The sequence below is a fragment of the Pogona vitticeps genome, chromosome 4 (assembly GCF_051106095.1).
Source record: "Pogona vitticeps strain Pit_001003342236 chromosome 4, PviZW2.1, whole genome shotgun sequence".
Taxonomy (NCBI): domain Eukaryota; kingdom Metazoa; phylum Chordata; class Lepidosauria; order Squamata; family Agamidae; genus Pogona; species Pogona vitticeps.
Genome location: NC_135786.1, coordinates 134,820,170 through 134,845,955, shown reverse-complemented (window position 1 = coordinate 134,845,955; position 25,786 = coordinate 134,820,170). Strand labels below are relative to the sequence as shown.

Here is a 25,786-nt window from a genome sequence, read left to right as displayed (position 1 = left end):
TTTTGTTTTGTTTTTAGCTTGAAATTATATTGTGTGAATGATTTTTCAGTCCTTTTAAGACACTGTCTTGAGAACATAGATCAGTGTGTATACAGGGAGGTATGGTATCAGGCAAACACTTTTGTGGTCTTTCCTCCTTCCGATCTGCATTGCTACAGAAATAAGAACTTTTCTTTCCCTTTTTAAAAAGAGTTACATCAATTCTAGTGCTAGATCAATTTGTTTTTAAGTGAAATATTGTTCTGGTACTTAATGTAAGCAAGTTCTCACTATATTAATACTACTAAACCACTTCAGACCTCCATCTTTCTTTTTAAAGGAGCATTACATCAACAGATATATACAGTGAAGGTATGAAATACATGTACACCAAAAATCTTTTGGTAAATCTATTTCTCTGAAAACTATAGCTTTAAGTGAAATGATTATTCAGGTTCATAACATGTAGAGGTTTTGAGCTACCCTGATACAATGATAAACAATTTTTGCACTACATTGGTTGTAGAAAGAACATTGAATCAACAGCTATAGGTAACAGAAATATGAAATACATGAACAACGAATACATTTGGTAAATTGATGTCTCAAAAACTGTAGTTCATATTGATTTATGTGTCAGGGGAGACAGCCAGTAGGCAGGAACAATGTGTAAAGGGAGCGTAAGAAATGGAGAACAGAGTGCCTGTATCAGCAGAGAAGAATGGCAAGTGAGGCAGGCCAATATCTCTGAGTGATATTGGTTCTAAAGCAACCATGGATGTATGCATCATACAACGAGTATGATCTTTGACCGTGCAATACAGGAAGCATGAATCAACATGGAACAATAATCTTGTTTAATCATTCCTTTGACAAAATGATGCTCTCCAAGAAACCAGACTGGATCCATAGCAACTCCTGTCATAGCACACAACACCAAGCCATACAGCAGTTCAAAATGGCACTCAGTTCAGTTTATTTCTGCTTTAGTTTTTATAGATACTCTATCACATGTGTCCTTGGACCGCAACTCCCAGAACCCCCAGCCAGCACAACCGATGGTGAAGTCTTCTGGAAATTGCAGTTCAAGAACACCTTGGTTACCCAAGGTTTGGGACCACTGCTCTACCATTTCAGTTGGTACAAAACCACCTCTATTTCCAAACACTTCTTTGCACATTTTCAGTGCAGCACTTATGTGCATGCAATTTATGTCTCCCCCCCCCCCCATGTGTACAAAAGAAGATTTAGCCTGGATTGAAACAAGCTTCTCTAAGCTTTCAGATGTCAGTTTATTTCTTGATTTGATGTATTTGCAAACATTGACCAGTTTCTTTCACATGTTGCAGTAGATGGACAAATCTGAACTAAATGAAGAATCAGAGGCTGTGTTGTGCAAAGGAGTTACCATCATGTTACACAAGGCGTGTATTTGGCAGAGTCCCAGACTGCATTCCTGGTCCACTCCCAATTTTCTGTAAGACTTCACAGATTTTACAGCTGGCATACTGTGTAATATATATATTATCTCCTGTTTCGATACATCCATTTTGAAAGCAGGTTAATATGTTATCACAAAGTTCATGATTCCTTCTCTCCTCACATTTGTACTGCCATGTGGAAGTACTGGAAGCCACAATGACTGAAATCCTATTGCTTAGCATAGTGAGTTGTAATGAGTAGGCCCACAGAATTGGTGGAACTTATGGAGGAAATGACTCACCAAATCTCCACTGACTCATTGGGTCTACTCTAGTATGAATTACAACACTAAGCAACAGGATTTCAGCTACTGCTTTATTGATTTTTCCTCACATAGACTCTGTTACACATCCATATCTCACTCTAAGGGAAGCTTGCAAACAGTATGATAGCCTTAAATGTTTAAAAGATTCCTGCTAGTGTGCATTATCAATGACAGTAGGATTCCAGGTTGGAAAAAATGCTCTTGCCAGAGCCCAGTCAATTTTTCTTGATCATCCGATATGGTCTTATCTACAAATGAAGCTACTGACTATATTATTGGATACAGTTGTTTAAAATGTTTATTACTTGAAGATGCCGTTAATTATGGGGAAACATTTTGTGGTGAACCAGGTGATACAGAAGGAGCAGAAAAAGAACTTCTGGAATGAGACAAGCTATTTGTGTTCTCATCGTTATTGTCTCCCTACTTGAAGCCAGAAAAGAGTTTTAATGTCTGTAGGGCACTTCTTACATATAAGAATATATTTTGTCATTCAAGTAGCATTTGGAAATGTGTATTTCATTTGAAACTGTTTGAAAGTCACTATTTTTTTCTTAGAAGAACTTGAAGTGTGGAATTGCCTCCACATGCTATTTGTTGATCTCACCATTTTGCTGAGGGAAGAGAAAGAAAAATATAATTTAATGCCTAGCTTGACAGTGAACTGTAAGCTATTGTGGGATGGTCCAACAAAGCATCAGATTAGGAATTAAGTTGCATTTTACAAAAGGTTAGGAAGATGAACTAATCAATTAAAATATAGTCCAATTGTCTGGATGCAGGTGAATTTAAACTTTTATCTTTCAGATGATTATACTTTCAGCTCCTCTACATTCTCTCTCCTTTTTCCTAGCCTTTTGAAGCCCAGTCGAGAGGAAAGAAAGAAATCCACCATCTGTACCAAGTAAGAGGAAGCCCACAAATGAAAAAGGAACTGAAATTTTCCTCCTTCGGCAGTGACAATGGCAGGGCCCCCTGGAGTCAGAAATGCATCTTGCTCTTGCATTTGAGTGGTCTCGTTTGCAGCCTAGTACTTACTTGTCCTCACTGTACAAGAAAAGTATGAGCTGGCTCAGTTTATTATTCCCAGATATTTTTCATGAGACTGGGAGCAGGTTTTGGCAGACTGCTTTGCCAACTGTTAATCATTGTTGTTGTTTTCAAACTATCATCTCTGTGTGTTTTTAATGTTTTCTTAGGATGCTTAGATGTCTCTTAGAGTACTGGACTTTAGATTATATTAGGGATGTGCATTGTATTTGGACAAATGTGTAAATCAGGGCACACGCTTTCCTAGGGTGATCTCGAAGCAGTGCAAAGAGTTCAAATTCTCCCAAGGATCCCTCATTTTAAACTTGCCATTTGTGAAATTAAATATATAAATATATAATGTTCATTTCTAAGATAACTAGCATAATTTCCTTCTCGATTATCTTAGAAATGAACATTCCTTCCCTTTCATTCTTTGAAATCATTTACTAAATCATTAAAGTTTATTATTTAGAAATTCATTTCCTCAGTCATATCATGCCCTGCATGCACCATCACACCAAAAGGGTTTATGCAGCAGCACTTATTTTAGGTTCAGAGAAGGAAGACGAAAGAGTGGGAAGGGAAAAAACAGAAAGTGTAGAGGCAGGACTGGAGGGTTTCTCCCACCTTTCTATTTCAGCAGAAATAAACTGTTTTCTTTTCCTTTTCTTTCTTGCTTCTTTGAATACATCTCTGTTCTGATGCATGGAAAAAGAAAGGGCTAAGAAACTGAACAAGCTGAGATCAGGCTTTAGGTATTAAGAAGGAAGAGCAAGCTCTCTGTATCTCTCTTTTAAGAAGGAATCTAAGAGTGTCATGCCCGTTGCCCCCTTAAAGTCACTCCCTCCCTTTCCTGTGGCTGTCTTAGGAACTTGTATATAGTGCTTACACTTTCTATAAACTTTTAGAATGTCAATTTAAGGAGGGGAAAAAAAGAACAAAATAGAGTCTCTTATAGAAGGCTATCAGCTGGTCCAGACTTGAGCCATTTCACTATTTGTAACATGGCAAGGATAGCTTCAGAAGTGGCTTTTATTCTTTACTTTCAGAACCTAAGTAGTCTCTTTAAGAGGAATACCCATGTCATGTGCTGGAGGTGCACTGAGTCATTTTGCTAAAGGTTCTCAGTATTTCCTGAATGCACTAAATTTCTCTAGCTCTTACCACATTGCAATGTGAGGTTCCAAACTACGGCATTATACCTCAAAATTGATTGAATTAGACACCAAATGATAAAATGTATCAGCACCCATAAACAAAATGAATCCTTCATAGATTTATCCAAACCTCTTTCTTTAAATGTGCAAATTAGCAAATTTGTCAGCATTTAGTTTGGAGGTGCAAGAAGTATCTTAAGTTGTATATACTGAGCCAGGAAAAGAAGAATTAATAGTCTCTCGTTTTAAACTGTAATTATTCAACATCTACAATGGGCTGGCCATGTCATCATGCCAGATTATTGTCTTCTGAAGTAAATATTCCCTGGAGAACTTGCAGGTGCTCAGCTGCAAGGTAAATGAAATAAGTGATTCAAGGACACACTGAAGGCAACTTTGAAAGATTTTAACATAAACCATGTTAGCTGGGAAGTACTCACTCAAAACTGAAATGTGTGGTGAAACACTGTTGAACAACAGAATGTGAAATACATAATAAGAATCAAGGATGCTCTAAGAAAGAAAGCTATGGAAAGCAATGATGTAACATCTCAACATTCAATAAGTCCAGGACCATCCGGCCTCCCCCCACTGTTGCCATATCTTTTGGGCTTGTATTGCACTAATTATTCACCTGCGCATCTATCAGCACCCTACTGTTCAACCATAATTGTTTACTTTTCCTAAATCATAAATCTGATGCTTAGATTTATGTATAGATACAGATATATGGATATATAGATATAGATATATATGATTTTTCCATCAAAAGAGTCTGCCTGAATTATGCATTTTAATACACATAAATTTCCAGTTTTAATGATAGTCTACTTGTAATGTACTGTATTTTCCCGAAAATAAGACAGGGTTTTATGTTAATTTTTCCTCCAATAAACGCATTAGGGCTTATTTTCAGGGGATGTTTTACTTTGCTCACATAAAACAATCTACATTTATTCAAATACAATTATGTCATCTTCTCCTGGTTGCTGCACAATGCTGTACAATGGTGGAGGGCAGGGTTTCTCTTAACTAGGGCTTATTTTTGGGATAGGGCTTATATTATGAGCATCTTGAAAAATCATGCTAGGTCTTATTATCAGGAAAACAGGGTACTGCTTAGTCTAAGTCAAGCCTAAACCTGAATTAAATGGGTGTGAGTTTTTTTGTAATGCAACCACCTTCTTAGACTGTAAAAACTTTTCAATTAAGTGTCTTGCTAATGTCACAAAGGGCCACTACTATTGACATAATTTGGTGGTCCAAACTGAAGTAAGCCAAAGTTCTCTCAGGAGCTCTTTCATATGAGGGAAAATGGGGAATGGATTTGATCATTTGGATGGTGAGAAAAGGAGAGTAATTCTGCAGATTTTCAGAGATAGTGAATTAACTGGAAAGGCGGCGACAGCCCATCCTCATTACCACCCTTTGTAAAAGTATCATCTGGCTGCCACTGTAAATAAGAGTAGTGGTGACTCTCATTTCAGCTAGCCAATAGACCCATGTTTCCCATAATGCCTCACTTTGAATGATTCTACCTCAGAACATTGAGACCTTTCTATGGGGAAAGTGGTGTGCCATATACACAAAATGAGAGGCTTTAAATAAAACATCATGACCATTAAGTTAAAACATGATCTAGCTTGTGGCAAAACCAAATGATATCAAAATGGATGCAGGATGCGACAGCATGCAAATGCTGCTACCTTTTGCTCTTATAAGTCTCCATCCTTGAAAACATGTAAAATTTATCACCAAAGAGAGATTTTTGCTACATTTTTGTGGCCTGAAAATGGGTCCATCAGTGTGAAATAGCTTTTGCATTCAGTGTTGGTTAAAAATAACCATTAAAAGCCTTTTTGTGACTCTTGCTCTTTCATGTTTAATTATTTAGAAATGCATAAATATTATTCTTCTGTACAGTTTCTAAAGCCGTTAAAAAACTAGGCAAAACACATATATAAAATATGCATACATACTTTATTGTAACTGGTCAGGTTGTACACAAGAGCATAGACTAGATCAGTATTAAAAATAATATTTGAACTCTAATGTAAATGCATATAAACAAACATAAAATTCATAAAATAATACAATAATAGTCATAAAATAATAAAATAATAATGTTATTTTATTATTCTATTACAGTATTTTATACGTAAAATATAATAAATAACAATAAAATTTAAAAAGAGGGGGGACCCTTTTATTATATGGGACATCATCATGCTTGGATTTCCAAGCAGTGGCTAGCATTACTTTAAGAAGCTCTTCCTCAATGGACAGCAGAAATAGCTCAATTGTTTTAAGGTCAAATTTGCTGACTTTAGCTAGCTAAGGAGTCCAATCTCTTGCTAATCTTAGCATAATAGTAAAGATGGTTTGGGAAAGGTATGTCTACTTGGTAATCCCCAACGCTGTGATAATCTTTGGCATCTTCAACAGAGACTTTAGGAGGGCATGCAAGCAAAGTGCTGCTATCTGACCAGACCTCATTGTAAAGAGCCCACTAGTGCTGTCAAATGAAATTATACACTCATGGCTGTCATAGTCTGTGCAATTCTGCTACAATTTCTGAAATTACTGTGCATTAGATTTGCCTCTGTCACATTGTAACCAGACATATTGCACACCACAAACTATTGAATCAGTTCTTTAATTATCACACAAAAAAGAAAAGAAATACAACTAAATGTTAAAATTAATGTGACTTTGATAAAAGTACTTCTGCTTTAACTAATCTATCTATCTACTAAAAATTCCCTGAAAGTACATATGGCACACATTAGCATCATACTGGCCATGGGAAAATCTATTTGGAGTAAGAGAAATGCTTGTTTCACCTGACAAATATATTCTGCATTGTGAATATTTTATGTCTTCACTGTTTTCTGAAGTATTTTCTTCACCACATTGTCTTCGTGCACTTTTGATACAACATGATAGTTGAAAATCACATCCCTGGTAATTATCTATCACTGAATTACCAGCCAGATAATAGGAATAGTTTCAGAGATGTGGGATGTAGTCTAGGTCATAGATATGCCAGGTTCAGAAAGAATTTGTTGCTTTCTTCCCATCCCAGAGGTTTGTCCATTGTTTGTATTCTTACTGGTACTCTTTCCCCAGTGCTTCCATTTCTTCTTTGCATCAGGTTTTGCTATAACATTTTCATTAATTTTAAAATTATCTATAAAACTCAAGGATATCATACATACTATATGTTGAAATATGTAGCAACCTATAACAATGCATGGACTAATTACAATCACAGTTGGTCACATGATCCCCTTTAGAAGAGAAAACCTCTTTAGGAAAACTTATTTATTCGCTTTTTCTCAAGCAACCAATCAACAGGTCTATTTCCTCCCCACCACTAGGTGCTTAACCTTCTTCAATCTAAGGCATTTGTTTTTCTGTTGATTCTTGTTGCTTGCCCTTCATCTTGTGTGGGTGATGTTACGTTGAGCTCTCTCAATGTTATGTTGAGCCATGAGTTTGAGAAAGAAAGAAAAATCTATTTTCTACCATTTTAACAGACTAAATTATTAACCTTTTTCACCCCAGCAATCCCATGTCTTCATGTTAAAATTTTGATCACATAATTTTGTAACTAAATATTGTTTCTTTGAGTGATTATTTTTGCTGGTCTGCTTAGATAAGGGAATCCTTGGGAAACTTGCTTATAATTAATTCTAAGCCCCCCCCTCTCTCTGTGTATGTGTATGTATGTATATAGGCTTAGAATTATTGTTATATATAGGCTCTCTGTGGCTGAATGTATTCACATGCTAAACATCAGGCAAGCCTCTAATGGGAGGAAGGTTGTTAGAGTTTATTTTCTTTCTCTCTATTGAGCAATACTTTAACATCACCAGTTGTTTGTTTTCCTGTCTATACCATCTTGTTTTAGACACTTTATCATCCAGGGAAACTCCAAGTAGATGGGAAGTTAAATACATCATTTCCCTTAGCTATTGAATTAGGTCCTAATGATTAGAGGCTGCTTCTGTCCAAAAGCTGGCTATCTCGAAAGTTCAAGTACTGCTGACAGGACTGGTCTCATGATGAAGCTGCAATACTAAAATTAATACTGTACTGTCAACCTAAAGTGGGGACACATATACTCTCCATTTTATCTCTAAGAAAATAAATTGTTCATGTTTTGTTATTATGCACATAGTGAACGCTGGTGCTGCAGTGTCAGTCATGTAGTCAAAACAAGGCTACTAAGAAACAAGGTGGAGATAATTGCCTAAAGTGGAATCCCAAGGTTTGCAAAAGTAATGAAAAATTTGCAAGAGAGAGAGAGAGAGAGAGAAATGCCATCCCAAACCACCCACTGAGAACTAAGTATGCTGAGTGGCCACAGAATGCTAGGTATCTGTTGGAATGTGGGAGAGGATTCTTTTTTTTTTGAAAAAAAAAGGAGAGATGGAAAGGAGAATCCAAAAAGAAAGCAAGGCATAGGTGGCTGGAAAATTAAACAGGAGTCATAGGCATTCACAGGTAACAAAGAGTGGTCCTGCTGAACATAGAAACCCATTCATTTTAAATGAAAAGTCTCATCCAGACAATTCATAATGGCCCCGAGAAACATTGTAGTATGTATTAACAAGTTTTGATAGCTGATATTCTATTGTATATATGTGACTGTTATATACAATCGTATATACAATTTGATAGTAATATTGTATATATGAGTGTTAGCATGCAGATACATTCAATATCTGAGCAATGCTTTCTTTTTGTTGCCCTAGTACTAAATGACAGTTCTGAGATTTCATATTTGGCAATTGCCAAAATAAACCAAGAGATGACAAATATATAAAGAGTTTAGATAAAATTTCACCATACTCAGAATTTTAATTGGTGAAACTTATGCTGCAGGGGAAAATTGGTTACATTTGGGCTGTAAAGAGGTCAATAATCATGAAATTCATGCATGCACACGCAAACATACTCTAAAGTAGGTAGAATACCAGAAAACAACAGTGAAGATGCAAACAGTGTTATCAGTATTTTATTGATTTGTTATAAAAATATAAAATCAGAAAAGATTGTCACTGCCTTGGCCTTTCACATTAGGGATTAATGACATGCCTACACTAGTGAAACTGGGGGTTGTAGTAGTAGTATATTGAATTGTGGCCTTATGAACTTCATCAGACTGAGAAACAAGTGAAAGGAAGTCTGGAAGTTGAGTCATGGCAACTGTCCTTGTTTCTTATTAGGTTGAAACATTTTGCTACTTCCAAGGGAAGAAGCTGCTTGGATGAGTAGCAAAACGCTTCGACCTAATAAAGCCAGTTGCCATGACTCAACTTCCAGAGAACCTCATCTGGATGACTGAGAATCTTCACAGGTAAGTGAAAGGAAGATGTAATGCCTCACACTTTTCCTCTCCTCTTTCGCTTTTTGCTTGACTGAATAAAATGCCATTAGGCTCATAGGCTGATTCTTCAGGGTCCCTGTTCTAAAACTGTACTGTTCCCTTACCCTACAGACCTCGGTTCATTCTCCCAGTGTTTATTACTAGATAAAAATATATCTTAGTAAGGAAATTTGTAATAAGACATGTGGGAGGACAGGGGCATAATTTTCATTTGCTTTTATTCAGGGAGAATTATTCTCTTGAATGAAAACAGTTGTTTGCATGTTGAAAATTGGGCTTGGTTCCAAAAGAGAAAAATATTTATTTTCAGTGGCAATTTGAGTTCCACCCAGCTCGAAGAAAAAGTGCATCCTGCTGCGAGGTGAAGTCATGGTTGCAGCGACAGGGCAAAACCCAAATATAAAACAGATTTGGGGCACACACACACACACACACACACACACAAACCTCATAAAATTTCCAATACGTGCTTAAAACAACAACCGTCCGGGACTGGGAGAGTGGGTATCATTTAGCTTCCTTGCCTCGCCACAAATCGGGGGTCTTCTTCAGCTGTATAAATCCAAAGGTATGTCTTTCCTCAGTGCCTCCAACCGCAAAAAGACAAATATTTGCTGGGTTTTATGTCTCTCTCTCTCTCTCTCTCTGCGGCCTGCTACCCTCGCCCCCTCACGGGATGCCTGGTCTACTAGTCAGTCAAAGGCCAGCCCGCCATTCCCACTCCTCCATGTCCGTTTGGCGACGTGCCACGAGAAAATGCAGAACGGGCCCTGCAGCCCTTTGCAGGGCTTCGCGGGCCTGCAGCTGCTCTCCTCACACTTTGACCGCAATGTGAAGGAAGAAGCTCCTCTCCGACCCCTTCCCCGCCTCCGAAACCTCCCTTCGCCTCAGACGTCGTTTCCCGCCTTTTCTCCTTCTACGATGAGGAGGCTGGAACAGGAGGGAGGCCATGGATGCCGGCGAGAGCCTCTGCCGCCGCTTTGCCTCCAGAGCTGGTCGCTGGTTTTCGGTCGCCGGCTGCAAAGGTGAGAGAGAGAGAGAGAGAGAGAGAGGGTTAGAGGAGCAAAGCGAAGCACGTTTGGCCGCCAGAAAAGTGAGAGATCCTGAACGCGGCCAAAGCGAACTATGGTTCCAAGCCAGGTTTCATAATTAAAAGCAAGCAAAATCCCAGGCTTAGCTGAAGCCGAGTTGCAAGTGGTGGCCAAGCAGAGGGGGCGCCTCACCCTGAAAGCACGAAGGCAGGGCGCCCCTTCCTTTCGGCCTGCGAGTCACACACAAGAGGTAGTCAACCGGTGTCTGTGCCGGTTCTGCTGCTCCTCGTGGGATTGTGTTTTACACACGACAGATTAAATGTCAGAAGAGTCTTAAATTCGCCTCTTTTTTTTTCCTGTTGTCTTTCTCGTGGAGATAGGTTTTCTCCGTCCTCATTAGTTTCTTTTTTTTCATCATTATTACAACACCGCCTGTTCACAGTGGCAGGTTTAGTGCCTCACTAAGAAAGCCTTGAATTCTATTAAAGGGAGGACTGAATTGTTCCCTCCACTGACTTGAATGGGATTTAATTACATTTGCAACCATTTTTAAAGCTTATGGGAGCTAGAAGTGGTGATTGTAGAATAGGCTTTATGGCGCACTCGTCCCTGCCTTGTTCGCGACGTTTTTGAGGAGGTCGGAAAAAATTAGCAAATTTTTGCACCACTTTTTGCTTTCTTTTTTCCCCCTCCCAACATAATATCTATTAACGAAAGAAAAAAATGAAATAAGTGCAACTTGTCTTAACTGGCAGTGCAGGGAATTAATAGTTGTACGAAACCTGTGTACAAGTATTTTGTGTCAATTTAAATTATACATGACAAAGTGTTTACATAGCAATTTAAAATGCAGTGTTTAAATGCAACACAACAAGAATGCATACTTATAAATTATATAGAAATGTTAGTAATAAGACACATTTAGCTGTTGCACTGTGGTACAGTAAATGTGCTTTTGCTATATGCTATCAAGTTGCCTCCACCTTATGGCGACCTTGTGAATGAGCAATCTTCAAAATGTCCTGTCCTCAACTGCCCTGACCAGCTCTTGTAAATTCAAGCCTATAGTTCCTTTAGGGAGCCAATCCTTCTCATATTTGGTCTTCCTCTTTTCCTGCTGTCTTCAACCATTCCCAGCATTATTGTCTTTTTCAAGAGAATCTTGCTTTCTCATGATGTGTCCAAAGTAGGACAGCCTCAGTTTCAACATTGTTTGCCTCCAGTGATAGTCCAGGTTTGATTTGATCTAGGCTTGATCTGAATCAAGTCTGGCTTCCTGTATGTACAGTAATATGTTTTGCATACAAAGTAAATGTATTCCAGAAAGGAATCTTGCTAATTTCTGCAAACAGGCCACTCTTGCTTTGGAGGGTCAGCCTGTTGAGAAGTCTCCAATCTCCGTAAGAAATTAGGACAAGACCTTCCCTGCCTGTTTCCTTCATTTTGTGCAAAATGCAGCAGTGCAAAATTTGTGTCATATCTGTAGGTACACATGCACATAGCAATCACAGAGGGGCTAACAAATTAAAAAAACCACAAACAGCCACTCAGTACTACTATATTTACTAATTCATAGAAGACAACATCCTTAACCCAAGTTCTGATAAGGCAGGTACAAAATGGTCTCACAATGGGATAATTTTTTTTCTGACACTGAAAAGAAAAATCTTACTGTACAGAGAGGAGAAAAATTCTTAAATAATTTTCATCCCCAATACCAGTGATAAGTGAAGGTTTACTGTTGCATAATCTGTAAAGCTGTTGTGTAAAACTTCATGTATACTGTACTATATCAAGTTTGAGCCATACTTAGGCACTTGGATCTGGGCTGGTGGAAGTGAACATTCCTGTCTCTCAGCAGCCTCTTTAGTCCCTTGAAAATGTTGCACAATGGCTTGGAGGATCTGGCTGAAGAGGGTGAACCTGATGTGGAAAAAGAAAGCAAATGCCCCCCCCACCATTGAGTGTAGACCTTCAGGGAGCTGAACTCTTCCATCCACAGAAGGCACATACTGTACGTCCTTGTTCTGCCCACCTTGTTTAATATTGCCCACTAGGAATTCCCAGAAGAGAAACAAACAAATATTTGGAGCTACAGGTGTAGGTTATAAAACTTTATGTTATGTAAATTTTATGTGTACATGTCACAAAATTGTGTGCAAGATTTTAAGTTTTCACAAACTTCACCAGAAAAGTAAAGGGGGGGCAGCAAAATGTTGGCTAATGCTAGATGTTTCCAGAAGTATAGATACTAGTGCTACCAGTCAAATACCCTATCCAGCTATTGCATCTTTGAGTCCTAAATTATTATTAATTTTTTGTAAGAAGAATACGGAGGTGGTGGTAAGGCATGAAAGAGCTAAGGCAGTGGTTCTTAACCTTTGTTACTCGGTTGTTTTTGAACTGCAACTCCCAGAAACCCCAGCCAGCACAGTTGGTGGTGAAGGCTTCTGGGAGTTGCAGTCCAAAACTCCTGAGTAACCCAAGGTTAAGAACCAGTGAGCTAAGGTAATCAATAATACATGTTTCCTCTTCCCCAGTAATATTCTACTAGTGAGACAGAGTGATTGCACTAAAAGCTTTATCTGAAAAGCTTTATCTGAAAACATTCAACCAGGTATGGTGCTTGAACAACCCAGGGATCAAAGAAGGGGCACCACCATGTACCATTTCAGGGTTAACCCATCGATTTGGTCAGTCCACATTCTGCCAGGGCCATGGAGTGTGCATTTAGTGACAGTCTTGAGACTGAATGTGGGAAAAGGTTGCTGTTGCTCCTTGATAGATGCAGTGCTGTCTCAAACAGTTTCAAACTTCATGGTTTTGTCTGCTTAATTAGACTCTTCTTCGGGCACAGTTGTTTATTTATTTGAATAATTTGTTATTTGCATATACCATGGTGAGTGTGTGGGAGAGAAAAATGATAAAAGATTATTACTCAGATAACTATACTGTGATCCCAGTTCTTTCCTAGACGGGACTCAGGTTAAAACTTTGATACCAAAGAAGGACAGTAACTCCTACATACTGAACTCAACCCTGGATTTTGACCCAAGGAAGAGCTGATCTTTCCTCCCACACTCCACCCTACAACTGTTTTGAAGGGCATACTCCACAGCTTTAATATCATTCTGTGCCCCTTTTCCATTTTGTTTCCTATCTACCTTGATAACAGTTCTGGAGATCTCTGTTCTAGAGGACTCAGCAGTTTGCAAATGTTGTATAACTTTCTGATTAGCCTTAAAATGTATTGGTCTAATATATACAGTATATTATGATCAACCTTATTTTGTGCCACCACCTCTACCTTTTTCTTACAAAATAATAATTCAGGAACAACTGGTTCCTCAGGAAGAACCTCACTAGAAGAGTTTCTGAAACAGTGCAGATGTGGTCCTTTGGAAACTTCAGTGCAAGAACAATGGACTTCAAAGGATACTAGATGTTGGTGCAGTTGACAAACAGATCTATTGCATTGGCAACAGACTACAAAAAGAAGCAGACTCCTGTATGAAAACAGCAATTTAGCATTTAAGAATGGTTTACTGTTAGCAAAATTAAGAAGCACACACAAAACCTATCAATTTCAATTTCTCCCACATCATTTTTTGAAAATTATTTTACAGGTTCTTTCTATTTCAAGTATGCAATTTGCAAACTTTTTGGGGGGGGAATTCAGTAACTAACTGAAGCAATTTGTTTACCCATCCCAAATTCCCAATATGAAGATTATCTTCCCATGTACCAATATTTCAAATAAGAATTTAAAGATGAGAAACCTCTGAGAAAAAAAAAGAAGTGGCAACCCAAAATCAGCAATAACATAGTTGCCTTCCCAAAAATTCAAACCCAGACCTTTAAGAATTAAGCATCTAAAATTCTGGATCTGGTTATAGTTAGTCTGTAGCCCATTCTGACTGAAGAAATCTGCAGATTTAAATCAAATGGTCCAAAAGTAAAATTTCCTTCATTTTTACCCAGCAAAAAATACTCATACTCAGAATAATGAATTGTACTTAACATTTCCTGTAGCTTCATTCACATATATCTAAACAGATACATGGGTGTAAGATCCATTCATTTTAGTAACTAGTTTACTTCCAAATTACAGTATTGTTATTAATTCATCATTATTACAGCCTCCTATTCATTTCACTGACATTCCTAAAACTGTTATGCCTACAAGTTAGGTGGAAACACTCCCTTCACAAGCCACTTAGTTAATACCAATTCAGGGTACCTGCTGATGGGAGACAAAGCAAAAGCAATTTGGCAACTATTGGTTTAGAAATTGTGGATGAAATCCTGATACGGACTCTAGCTTGAAACTAATCAAAATTTTTCTAACCATAGGCGTTATAAAAAAACCCAAAAAACTGTTTTGCCAGGGAGATTACTGTAAACATGTTTGGCTTTGCCACTGATTATTACAAGTATGTCACATTCAAATTCTAATATCTCATTCAAATGGTCCAAAAGAGTTTTTTACCTGTATTTTCTTTCATGTTGAATCAGAATCTGCAACTTGGGGCAGTTGTAACTTTGGTAATGATAGAACAACAGTAAGCATGTTTACATTGTCCTCGATGAAATGTATTCTATACTAGGCAACTGCTGTTTTTCTGTCTGTCAGCTTAGTCAAGGGTGATGTTATTCCCTAATTTCCACAGAGTAGAAGAAGGGTCCTGAATCATAAACAATCGGGCTTACCTTTTCCACCCCCATTTTGTTTTGCTTTTTTAGTTACTGGCTCAGGTAAGATTTTAACTCAGAAGTATTGATTTCCTAGCAAATCTACCCATTATCATGACCAGTGAGGGGACACAGCCTCGAAGCTGGACAAGATAGGTAAAACTTTTGACTTACATACTGAATAGCTCTCATGCGCTCCGTTTAAAATGAAGTTTGCGACTCACCCGTCCCATAGGAAATTTTGCAGCCTAAAGGCAAAGGGGGGTGTTTGTGTGCCTATTCTTTCCCCGCCCTCTCTATACAAAAACTGATAGGATTGACAATTTGGACACTGGCGATGGCACAGTGTCTTCTGGAAGGCCAATTTAAGAAATGAAGAGTAGACCAAGTAGTCCACGTAGCTCTGTTCTGCAACACTTCACCACCACACACCCATCTCCCACATCATCAGTTGTCATATTGTGCCTAATGTTAAAGTCCAACATATAGCGGGAGTTAGTTTTGCTGTAAATATTTGTGAAGCCTCATACACTCAGAAAGGCAAGACACTTTGAAAGGAAATAACTAGCCCAGGAGCAAAACCATGCAAGGATTATACGGCCTTAAAATAAGAATCCAGAGTACTACGAGGAGATGGTTGCATCTTTAATTAGATTGTTGTTGCAGCTAGTTACATTTTAAAGTAGTAAACAAATATTCCTCCACCACATCTACTCCAAAACAAGTTAACTACCCTGTGAAAAAGATGGTTGGGGCTATCAAGAGCTCTCCTGTCCCTCCTTATCATTCCCAATAAAACGCTATAGTTTCAGACCCACTGATTTCTGTCGCAACCTACTTACAAACTGTTTATGATCCCAAATTGATACTAAAAGTTAAGAGGCCTAAAGAAGGGCTGGAATACGTTTTGCTTTGAATAGATTCTTCGCACGTTTAGACTTTGACTGGCAGAAATAATAAGAGAAATAGGGGGAGCTAACTATATTTTATTGAAAATGAATCCACCTCTTTGGTTTATAAAACTGGGTGGAACAGAAAATAAAAATAGAAAATAAAAACCTCCAAACAAATCTGACTGTTTGAATGCCATACTACTAATTTTAAGTGAATGAACAATAGCAACAACGATGAAACACTAACTATGGATTGATTTCAGGTGGAAAGATGAAGATACTTATTTAAATAATTAAAACAAATGATATTTATCCCACTGACATAAACATAATTAAATTATTAAAGAAATCATCTGAACTGGAGGTGTACATTTCTGTGGATCACTCTTCAGTGTATTTACGCCCTGATGAGTACATTGACAACTGGTTGTAATGGTGTTCTATCCAAATCAACATGTGAACTGGCCCTCTAACTAAAAATTTCAGTGTAGGGGAAAAAAAGAATATTTACTGGTAATTTTTTTATCAAAAAACCTTTATTGTTCAACCTTAATCATGTCTACTTGAAAAGTCTCCCACTGGGACTTAATTTCCTAGCAAATAGACAAAGGGACTTATTCCTGACAAAAGTTGAGAAGGGAGGCTTGTAAAGGAATAAAAGCGAAGTCCAGCAGGAACTGTAAAATAGACCCACTGTAACAGCAGACTTGAAAATCAAGCCATATAATGTATTTTTTATAATTAATTCATGTTTAAAGAAGCCCACACTCCTTTAGAGTTTATTTGAGAGAGAGAAATAACTAGGCTGACTAAAATAAGGTAATGCTTCTTATTACTCCAGAACACTGACATGCCCTCCATCGTAATTTATGATTAAGTGATTCCGTGAAAAATGATTATCCATGGCACTGAAATTATTTCTCTCATATCAAATTAATCTCTGTCACTTTCCACTCCTCATGCGCCCCTCTGTGTATGTGCCTCTGTGTGCAGAAGGACAGTATATTCCTACCCAATTTGTTTTCTGTTCCATGGGCTGCAAGAAAAAAAAATCCAAATGCTATTTTCACCCTTCGTTTTAATACCAGTCCTAAGCTTTTCCCAGAAGCCGTATTTTGATTAGGAAAGCACTGACTTTTTTTTTCTCCAGAATGTAAAGATAGTTCAGATTCTCCTTTACTTTCTGTTTGGTTGGTTTTGCAAAATGTTCAAATTATAATACAAAAAAAGGAACTTCGAAAGCCTGCTATTGCCTTTCATGCGGGAGGGGGGAGGAGTTAATTTTGTCCTATTTTCATTCGTACTTTAATATACCGTGTCCATCAAACACAGCAAGTGGGAAAGTACGGCCGCTTTGTTTCTTAAGTAAATACCATGATCCACCCCATGAGGCAATTCTGTTTACAAACTTGGACTAACGCACTTCTTCGGGAGTAAATCCTACAGAAATTAGTGAGATTTAGCTTGCACTCACGGCTCGCTCCACTCAAGTCCCATTTATCGGAACGGAGGCGATGAGTGAGGGAACGAGAATGGCAAGTGCTCGGCTCTGATTATCCTCTTAGTAACGTGAATGCGGCGCTACAAAATATTAGGAAAGAAAAAAAACAGGGGATCCCAGCGCAACCCTTTCCTGAGTTATGTTTCTTTCCTGAAACAATTATCACCTGATTTCTTATGCTAACGTTTGAAGACTGTTGTGAGTCTGGGGACACGGATCCACATGCGCGGGGACACGCCGTTTCGGTGTCGTCAATCATTGTCAATTATTTCGCCAGGCTAAATGACGCCCACTTCGATCTAATACACCAGAAGGGACCACACACAGTGTGGGACAGCGCACCAATGGATTTTAAGGAAAATAAAAGGTATAGCTATAGAAAAGGCGGAGGGGTAGCTCTGTGCCGGCATGGGAAGGAGAGGAGGGGGGAGGAATGCAAAGGAAAAGAAAATATTTTGGCTACAGGGGTTTTTCTTTTCCCACCCGGAAAACACCACCGATGATTTAACTCCCACAGCTGCTTGAACAGTGACTACAGTTTGAAGCAGGCTTTGAACAGCGGCGAGTCTCTCTCTCTCTCTCTCTAGCGAGGACATTTAATGGACAGGAAGAATCGGAGGTTTTTCTTCGTCCCTCCATGTCACCCAGGTTTGAGTTTATTCCAGCGACGTTTCCTAGAGATGTCATAAAATGTGACTTGGACCTGAACTTTTCTCGGCCGTCCCTCTGCACTGAAGACTTAGCGTTTGGAAAGTAGTGAAGCTTTTCTTCCAAATAAATACTCTGGGAGCTGGGGGGGGGGGGGTTTCACATAAACTGAGTTCTGGGACAGCAGGAGTCTCCCTACCCAGGAGTTTCTCTCGTCACCTCCATTGTGTCTCCCCACGGTTTTTGAGCCCCTGCTAGATAAACAGATCCTCCTGACACCAAGGCTTCGTGTTGTTTGAAAGGATGGATCATATTTGGAAAAACCGAATGGGAGGGAGGCTACCAAGTGCAAAAACCAGAAGAGGTACTGGTTCAGCCTCTTGTCCACCAACCTAAACTATTTTTGTTTGCATTATAGGTTAAAAAAATTCTGTGAGTTTTTCTTTCTGCCGGACTGTACCCTGGAGATATTTCTCCTAGAATGGAGATGCAGTGCCGCTGAATTTTACCTGGAACAAGATCCCTAATTTTAGTGCCATTTACTGTCACGATATGTGTTTGCAGAAGACTTGCACAATATCAGCCACGGCTGAATATTTCGTGCCTCCTTGGTTCCCCGCCCCCACCCACACCACTGTTTTTCCTCTCCCTCTTGTCCGAGCAGGCTCTGCCCATCAGGCTTTTCCTTACCTTCCCGCGAGGGATGCTTGAAGGCCACCGTGTGCGCCAGCTCTCCGCCGTGTAAAGCCACGCTGGGCCCATGGTGGTGACCCAAAGGGCTGCTTTGAGTCTGCCAGTGATGATGGGCCGGACTTAGGTAACTTCCGCCAGGGCCCCCGTAGACTCCGGACTGGTTTGAGGAGGGATAGGCGCAAGGGGACAGGAAAGTACTCACAGCCGAGAGTCCAGGAGGCGGCTGCGAACAGGGAAAAGAGAAGAAAAACATTAAACAACAGGGAAGGAGGAAAAGCCCTAATAAAAGAGCCCCTGGATGCGGCTGCGCTTAATCTGGTCTAGATGCTAAACTCATTAACGTGGAGATAAATGAAGGCCAGCGCCCTTGGCATAGGTACCTTGGGGCAAATCCCATTGCATTCAATAGGGTTTGCTTTCAAATTGATATGATAGGCATCCTCTATAATCTGCGTTTTTATTAGATTCCTTTCTGTAGAGGATTGTGTGAAACTAAGCAGGATACTTAGAACTGCGGCACAGGAAGAGGAACTAGTAGGAAGTCACTGAGGACCCACAACTGGGGATGGGTGGAAGTGTCTCTTGCATTAAGCGTGACCGCTGTACACCCATGCTGATTTTTTTTTTCAGAAGTGCAGCAGGTCCTCCGAAATCAATACTGGACATTTAACTAACCACAGAGATAACTTTTTTAAAATGGTTATAAAATTGCTGCTTAAAAAAACAGAAACAAAATTAAAGTTTCAAACAACAATCGGGAGCAAGATGGCCATGCTGTGAGCTAAAGAGGGAAAGGGGAAAATGTGCCCTAAACAAATTATCAATTCATCATCACTATCATGTAAAAAAAAATTAAATTACGTGAACCAAAGGAAGAGTTTGTGTAATTAATAATTTTTAAAAAGTAACCCTCTGCTTCCTTCTTGTTATTCCTCCATCGCCACATTGAGCTGCTGAATTTCTGTTCTATTCTCTTTGCGGATGTTAAAGAGTAGGTAGGTATACATCTAAAAACGAAGGCTCTGGTGACCTCTATCATCATCGTTAGCGGTTTTCCCCTCCTCCAGGAACTCAATTCACTGCCCATTGAGGTAATATGGAACGTGGATAAAACTACTACGTGGTTGTCTTCGTTGTTCTTCCATAGCTGGACAAGGCCAGACACAGATGTCACAGCAATGAAACTTGCAGCCCCCACTCCCTCACCAGACCATCGTAACTGCCGCCGGGATATTCTTCACCTCCACTTCTTAGCTTCTCCTTGCCCAAACCTACTAGTGCAAACCTCCCCCGACCTGCCCAGCCCAGCCACCGCAGGCCCTGCCTGCTTCTGCCACAGTGTTTGTCCTGCCGTTACCTGGGGGTATTTAATGTCTGCTTCCGCTGCCGATTTGTCAAGCGTGTTGACACCTTGCCCAGCAGCAGGGAAGGTGGTCCTGTTCACACCTGGCCAGTCTTCTAGTTTGGGAGGGTAGGCAGAGCCTTCTGTCCCTGCCAGAGCTCCTGGGATGGGAGAGATCGGGGAAAACGTTAGCAACGCGGAGAGACAAGCTCTTCCCTACAGCTTGGTTCAGGCAAGCCTCCCCAGAAGCCACCTCCTCAGCGGTAATCTTGCCTCTTGACCAGCCTGTAAAAGGGAGGATCTGTCTCTGGACTTCAAGGGGACCCTGGGCCCTTCGGTCAAAGCAGACGGACGTGGCTTTCAAGGAAGGCAGGAAAATGAGGTCTGGTTGGCGGACAGTCTGTCCAGCCTGTAGCACAAGAAGAAAACAAACCCAAAATAACCATTTGCTTAACTGGAGACCTAAATGGGTCTTTGATTGGGATTCCACAAATCCCCTCCCCCAGTTTTCTTTCTTTCTTTCTTTCTTTCTTTCTTTCTTTCTTTCTTTCTTTCTTTCTTTCTTTCTTTCTTTCTTTCTTTCTTTCTTTCTTTGGTACTAGTGCAAACCTAATGTAATTCTTCGATACTGATTTTTATTTCATCCTTGCTGCGGCGCAACAGCCTCGTAAAGGGGGCTCACAATAAACGCAATCCAGATTTATTTATGAAACACTCGTTCCCAGCATCTCCGCTCCAGACTTTGTTTGGGTGGGAAGCGCTTCAACAAGAAACTCCCCGGGTGGGGAGTTAAGCTTTCGGAAGACACTCGTGGGCCGCAGATGTTTTATGGCCTCCTGTATTTTATGGTCGCATCGGACCGACTCTACCCTTTCTATAAACTCTAGGCTGAAAAACAAAGGCGACTGCGCACGCAGGCACAGAGAGAGAGAGAGAGTTAAAGAGAGAGAGGCGGGGGTCTTAAATTGCAAACAGCTTTTGCTAAGGTTTCATTCGAAACATATCCCGTCTCCATGCCTGTTTCATTTTCACGGGCCAGGTTTTTTGGCTCCGTATCATATCGTTTAGAAGGCCCTTCTCAAGGGGGCGCCATTTTCAATTAAGGGAGGGGGCGTTCAATGTATAGTCCCAAGATTCAGTACTATCCAACTGGCTGTTCTTCCAGTTAATATTCTTGCAGGGAAAATGCATTTTGAAGGCATTTGGGACTCCTTGTTTTATAGCACATTATTACTAATATAGTCACTGGTCCTCTAAAGTAAATGAATATGTGTGCCTTTCGGAGTGAGTTTGGACACACGTGTGTGTGTGTGTGTGTGTGTCTGTGTGTGAGAGAGAGAAATAAGGGAGTGGGAAGCTCCCTCATTTTACTAATCAGTATATGTATTAGAAGGACGAATTTTTGAGTCGCCAAACAGAAGTTCTAGTCTAGAATTAGTCGGGTTTTGAAGGTAGGAAGTGGAATGGTTTCTCTTTCAGAAGCTTGAGAAAGTAACTACAAAAATGAAAACTAAGAAAATATAAGTCGCTTTCCTAAGTAGCCAAGCGTAGCAGATAACCAAAGTCTAAAAATATGTTTCCCTGTAATTTGCAGCGGCCTCCTTCTCGCAAGGAATCTTTCGGGTTTCCAGCTCTTCTATAACAATGTCATTGCAGACTATCGGCGATAAGAGAAAGGAGGACGTGGCGGGAAGAACGGGGTCTTTTCAATCGGAAGGCGAGTGAATAGTTCAGGAGGTAGAAGGAGACGCCCTTCCAAATATTTGATTTTGGACGAAACCGTCGCGATACGAACTTGTTAGGGCCACTTTTTCGCCAAACAAGAAAAAGAAAAGCGAGGGAGGGGTGCTGTTAGGGGTTCGGAGTTTGCGGTTAGCAATCTATCATCGCTACGAAAATATTTTCCACATTTTTCCATAAGAAGTTCAAGATGTCCGGGGCCTTCTTTCCAACAAGAGCCGGAGTTCTGTCTGCCAAATTCTGGCCCTCCGGGTTGTGGCGGCGGCGGCGGCGGCGGCGGCGGCGGCGGCAGCTCCCAAGATGCCTCTGGGTTCCCAGCACAGAGGCGCCGTGGCCGGGAGCGGGCGCAAGTAAGTGGTCGGAGGTGGGTGGGAGCCTGCGGTTCAAATCCGGGCTCGGCTAAGAAGCGCACTCGGAGGTTTGGGCAAATCGCTGCCCCTCAGAGGCGGTCATCCTTCTAGATGGCTAGTGGAGGGCCTTAAGTCCTTCAGGGGAGGGAGAAGTGCATTCTGTCACACAAGGGAGCGGCGTCCAGAAGGCCACGGAGAGAGATGCCTCCCATGTCAAAGCACCTGATTATTCCCAAAAAAAAGAGGATCCGGGAGCTCTGCACGCGGTATGGCCCTTTCACACAAAACAGGTTTAGAGTGCATGACAAAGACGGAAATCCCTTTGATGGAAACAGATTTCTCTTGACAAGACTGCTACTAATATTACAAGTACGAACATGTAAACATAAAATGGCGGCTCTCTCGCAGGTGCGGTTCTTGAACACCTACCTTCAGAGCCATTTTTAGAAGAATTAACTGGAAAATGTACACGTAAGCGCGTGCACAGACATGAGGTAATATATGAAAGGGTTCGCCACCAACACAGGCCCACCCACCCCTCTTCTCCAGGGATGACAGGCTCTGTCACGAAATTCGTGGTAGGCTTTCACAGAGAACACTTGACATTTGGGCCTTTTCGAGGAATCCATATGCCCTCCACACAAAAATAAACAAGGGGATCTCTCTCCTCCCCGCCCCCATTTCATACAGAATCTACCTTTGCTCACTCCTGAATATGTCTGTATATTATTATTATTATTATTATTATTATTATTATTATTATTATTATTATTATTATTATTATTATTATTATTATTATTATTATTATTATTATTATTATTATTATTATTATTATTATTATTATTATTATTATTATTATTATTATTTACTCTCCTAATCCAAGTTTGGCAAAGTTTAAGAGCCAGGTAGAGTTTCACTTGATTTCCAAGACTTTCAGCTATTCAGCCCAGGTCTAAATTGAGCGGTGGGATGGGGATTGAAAAGAACAGTGGGCAGCATTTTGTAGAGTATAAGCAGGATTTTAGGGGGGAAAATAGTAGCAATAGAACTTTTATGGCTGAAGCTTGTGTATGTTCTTGCTCTGAGTGCCTTGTGATCTTTGTCACTGGTTTAAGAATGTGTTTGCATTTGGCGTTGTTATGCATGCAAAATTAAAATACAAAAACAATGATAGTTTTAAAAAAACAAGCGGGGAAGTTTTTTTAAAATTTGGTTGTTTGGAAGTCGCCTTTCCCTCCCTATTTTTCTTTATACATTCCCTGAAGCTTATGAATGCTATTTGTCCTCATATACTTTTCTTGCTCATCCATGCCTCCTTCTATTGTTTCTCCTAAGTCATATTCCAGATTGTAAAGCCTGCGGGGGCAGGGCCTGTGTTTTAATTGTGACGGCCTGAAACACCATGCAGTAGCAATAGCAATAGCATAGTATTAAATAATAATTGTGTGCCTTCAAGTCCATTTTGCCTTACCGCGACCCTCTTTAAAGTTTTCCAGGTACGCACTGCTCAGCATTAGTTGACCATTCATTCCCTTCTTCTGGGGGCGCTCGGGGACTGTGCAGCTTGCCTAAGGCCGCAGAGGTTGGGTCTCCTCCCTGGAGGCACCATCAAACTCCCAACCGCTGTCTCCGCAGCCCAGGTACCTAACTCATTGAGCCGTCCATACAGCTAATAGGAATAATGATAATACCTCTCCTCTCCCCCGCCGCCTCGCCCTCTGCTGAAAGGAGCCCACTCACCGCTTTGCTCCATGAAGGTGCGGATGCCCAAAATGTTGGTGACGGAGTGAGCTGAGGGCCAAGAGCGGGGAAGACTGACGTGGGCTGCCGAGACGGGCCCTCCCGGGTGGCTGCCTAGCTTGGTGCCCGTGGCAGACACAGCACTGGGGTAAGGGTACTGGTAGATGTGATTGTAGGGCAGCGTCGGCTGCGGGGCCGGTTGTTTGCAGCCGCTGCTGCCGCCGCTGCCGCCGTCGTAGGGTCCTCCGGGCTGCGACAGGTTGCCGATCTTGTTCCTCAGGATCCTGCTGATGGAGCTCACCGAAGGCACGTTGTATTTGTCGCAGACGCCGTCAGCCAGCAGTCGGTCCCGGATTTCCCACGCGAAGATCCCCGGGTCGCCCTGCTTGTAGTCTCGGATGTGCTTCACCACGTTGGGGGTGGTGACCCGAGGTTTGCTCCCACCGATGGCTCCGGGAAGGATGGAGCCCGTCTCGTTGTAGCGGGCCAAGATCTTACTCACGCAGCCGTGCGAGACCCGCAGCTGCCGGCTGATGTCGCAGGGCCGGATGCCCAGCTGAGCAAGCTCCACGATCCGCAGGCGGATGGCGTTGGGCAGGGGTCTCCCGTTGACGAACACGCCGCCCAGCTGGTTCACTTCGCCGTAGGTTTGCTCTGGAGGAAGAGAGGAAGCGAGAAAGAGGCCCACTGAGGTCTAGGCGATCAGGGCGAGAAAGGGAGGCAGGGCCCACGGGTGGAAGCCCCTGCCTTAACCCTTAAGAGACCCCGAGGCCCGTTTATGTCAAAAATCAGCCCCATGCAGTGTATGAGAACACTAAGGGCGGCTTACAGAAGTTGAGGTACAATTACTGGTATTCCCTGCCACAAGATACAAACGACAGCTAACCGCAAAGAGGGGCAAGCGGAAAGGTTTGATACAGCAGCTGTCTCACATGGCAGCAAAACCGAGACAACGAAATAGAACCTCCAGCTCCAGAGGCTCTTTAGCACAGAAGGGAGCTCTACCGAACGCTGGGGGGGAAGCACTTTTTCTAGAGGTGTCGGTCCCCGACCCGGAAACCGCATGCTGGGTTCCCTGGAGGGGTGTCCAACCTTACTGGGAGCAGCCCTTCTTAGGTTTCTAAGCCTGCCGCAGGCGGAGGAAACCCTCGCACGCTGCCCGGCCCCACTTTTCGCCGCGGGACCTCGCCTCTCCGCGGGCAGGAAAGGGCTCGGAGAAAGACCCCCCACCCCTTCCACAGCAGAAGGGATGCCGCAGAAGACCGCGCTGGTCAGCCGGGCCAGGGTGGATGCGTCGCGGCTCCCCCCTGGCTAGAAGCGGCCTAGGGAGCTCGCCGCAGCGTTGGCAGAGCCCAGCCCGTTTCTGGTTTCCGGAGCTCCTGCTTCCCTCTCCCAAGAAACAGCGGAGCACCATCTTTCGAAAGCCGCCTTCCGTTCCCTTCTGCCCGCCGCCCTCGCGCCGATCGCCTCCTTCTTACCCATAGTCAGCTAGGAAAGGCGCCCGCCGCACCCGCTAGGAAGCGGGCGCATAGAGGAAAGAAGACCCGGACTCTCTCCGGAAACGACCTGGGGAGCTGCTGCGCCGGTTCGATCTTGAGTCCTGGGGCTCCGGACTGAATCCGAGGAGGCGCGCCCCGCATCCAACTGGGGGAAGGGGCCGCTCAACCCACCGCTTGAGCTCCGGGGCCACTGGACGCCTCTCTGCCCCACGTCGACCTACAGGCTCTCGGTGGAGGTGCCGGCAGGGCTTTGGCCGTTCATTGGCTCCTGCCGGGGGGTTCCTGGCACGGCCAGCGCTGGCCAGGGAAGCACAGATGAGGTGTAGCAGCGGGCAGGACTTGACTGG

The 25,786-nt window shown here is 41.8% G+C and overlaps 1 protein-coding gene across 1 annotated transcript; it reads right to left on the bottom strand.

Annotated features, from left to right (window-relative positions):
* On the bottom strand, positions 1-25,422 carry PAX1 (paired box 1). Its single transcript, XM_072999549.2, has 6 exons — positions 25,419-25,422; positions 23,941-24,594; positions 20,126-20,271; positions 18,766-18,991; positions 14,582-14,584; positions 1-10,327 (listed from the first exon to the last, which is right to left on the bottom strand). The coding sequence occupies exons 1-6, from the start codon at positions 25,420-25,422 to the stop codon at positions 10,227-10,229; spliced, it is 1,134 nt and encodes a 377-aa protein (XP_072855650.2). The 3' UTR covers positions 1-10,226.
* Between the last annotated feature and the right edge of the window lie 364 nt (positions 25,423-25,786).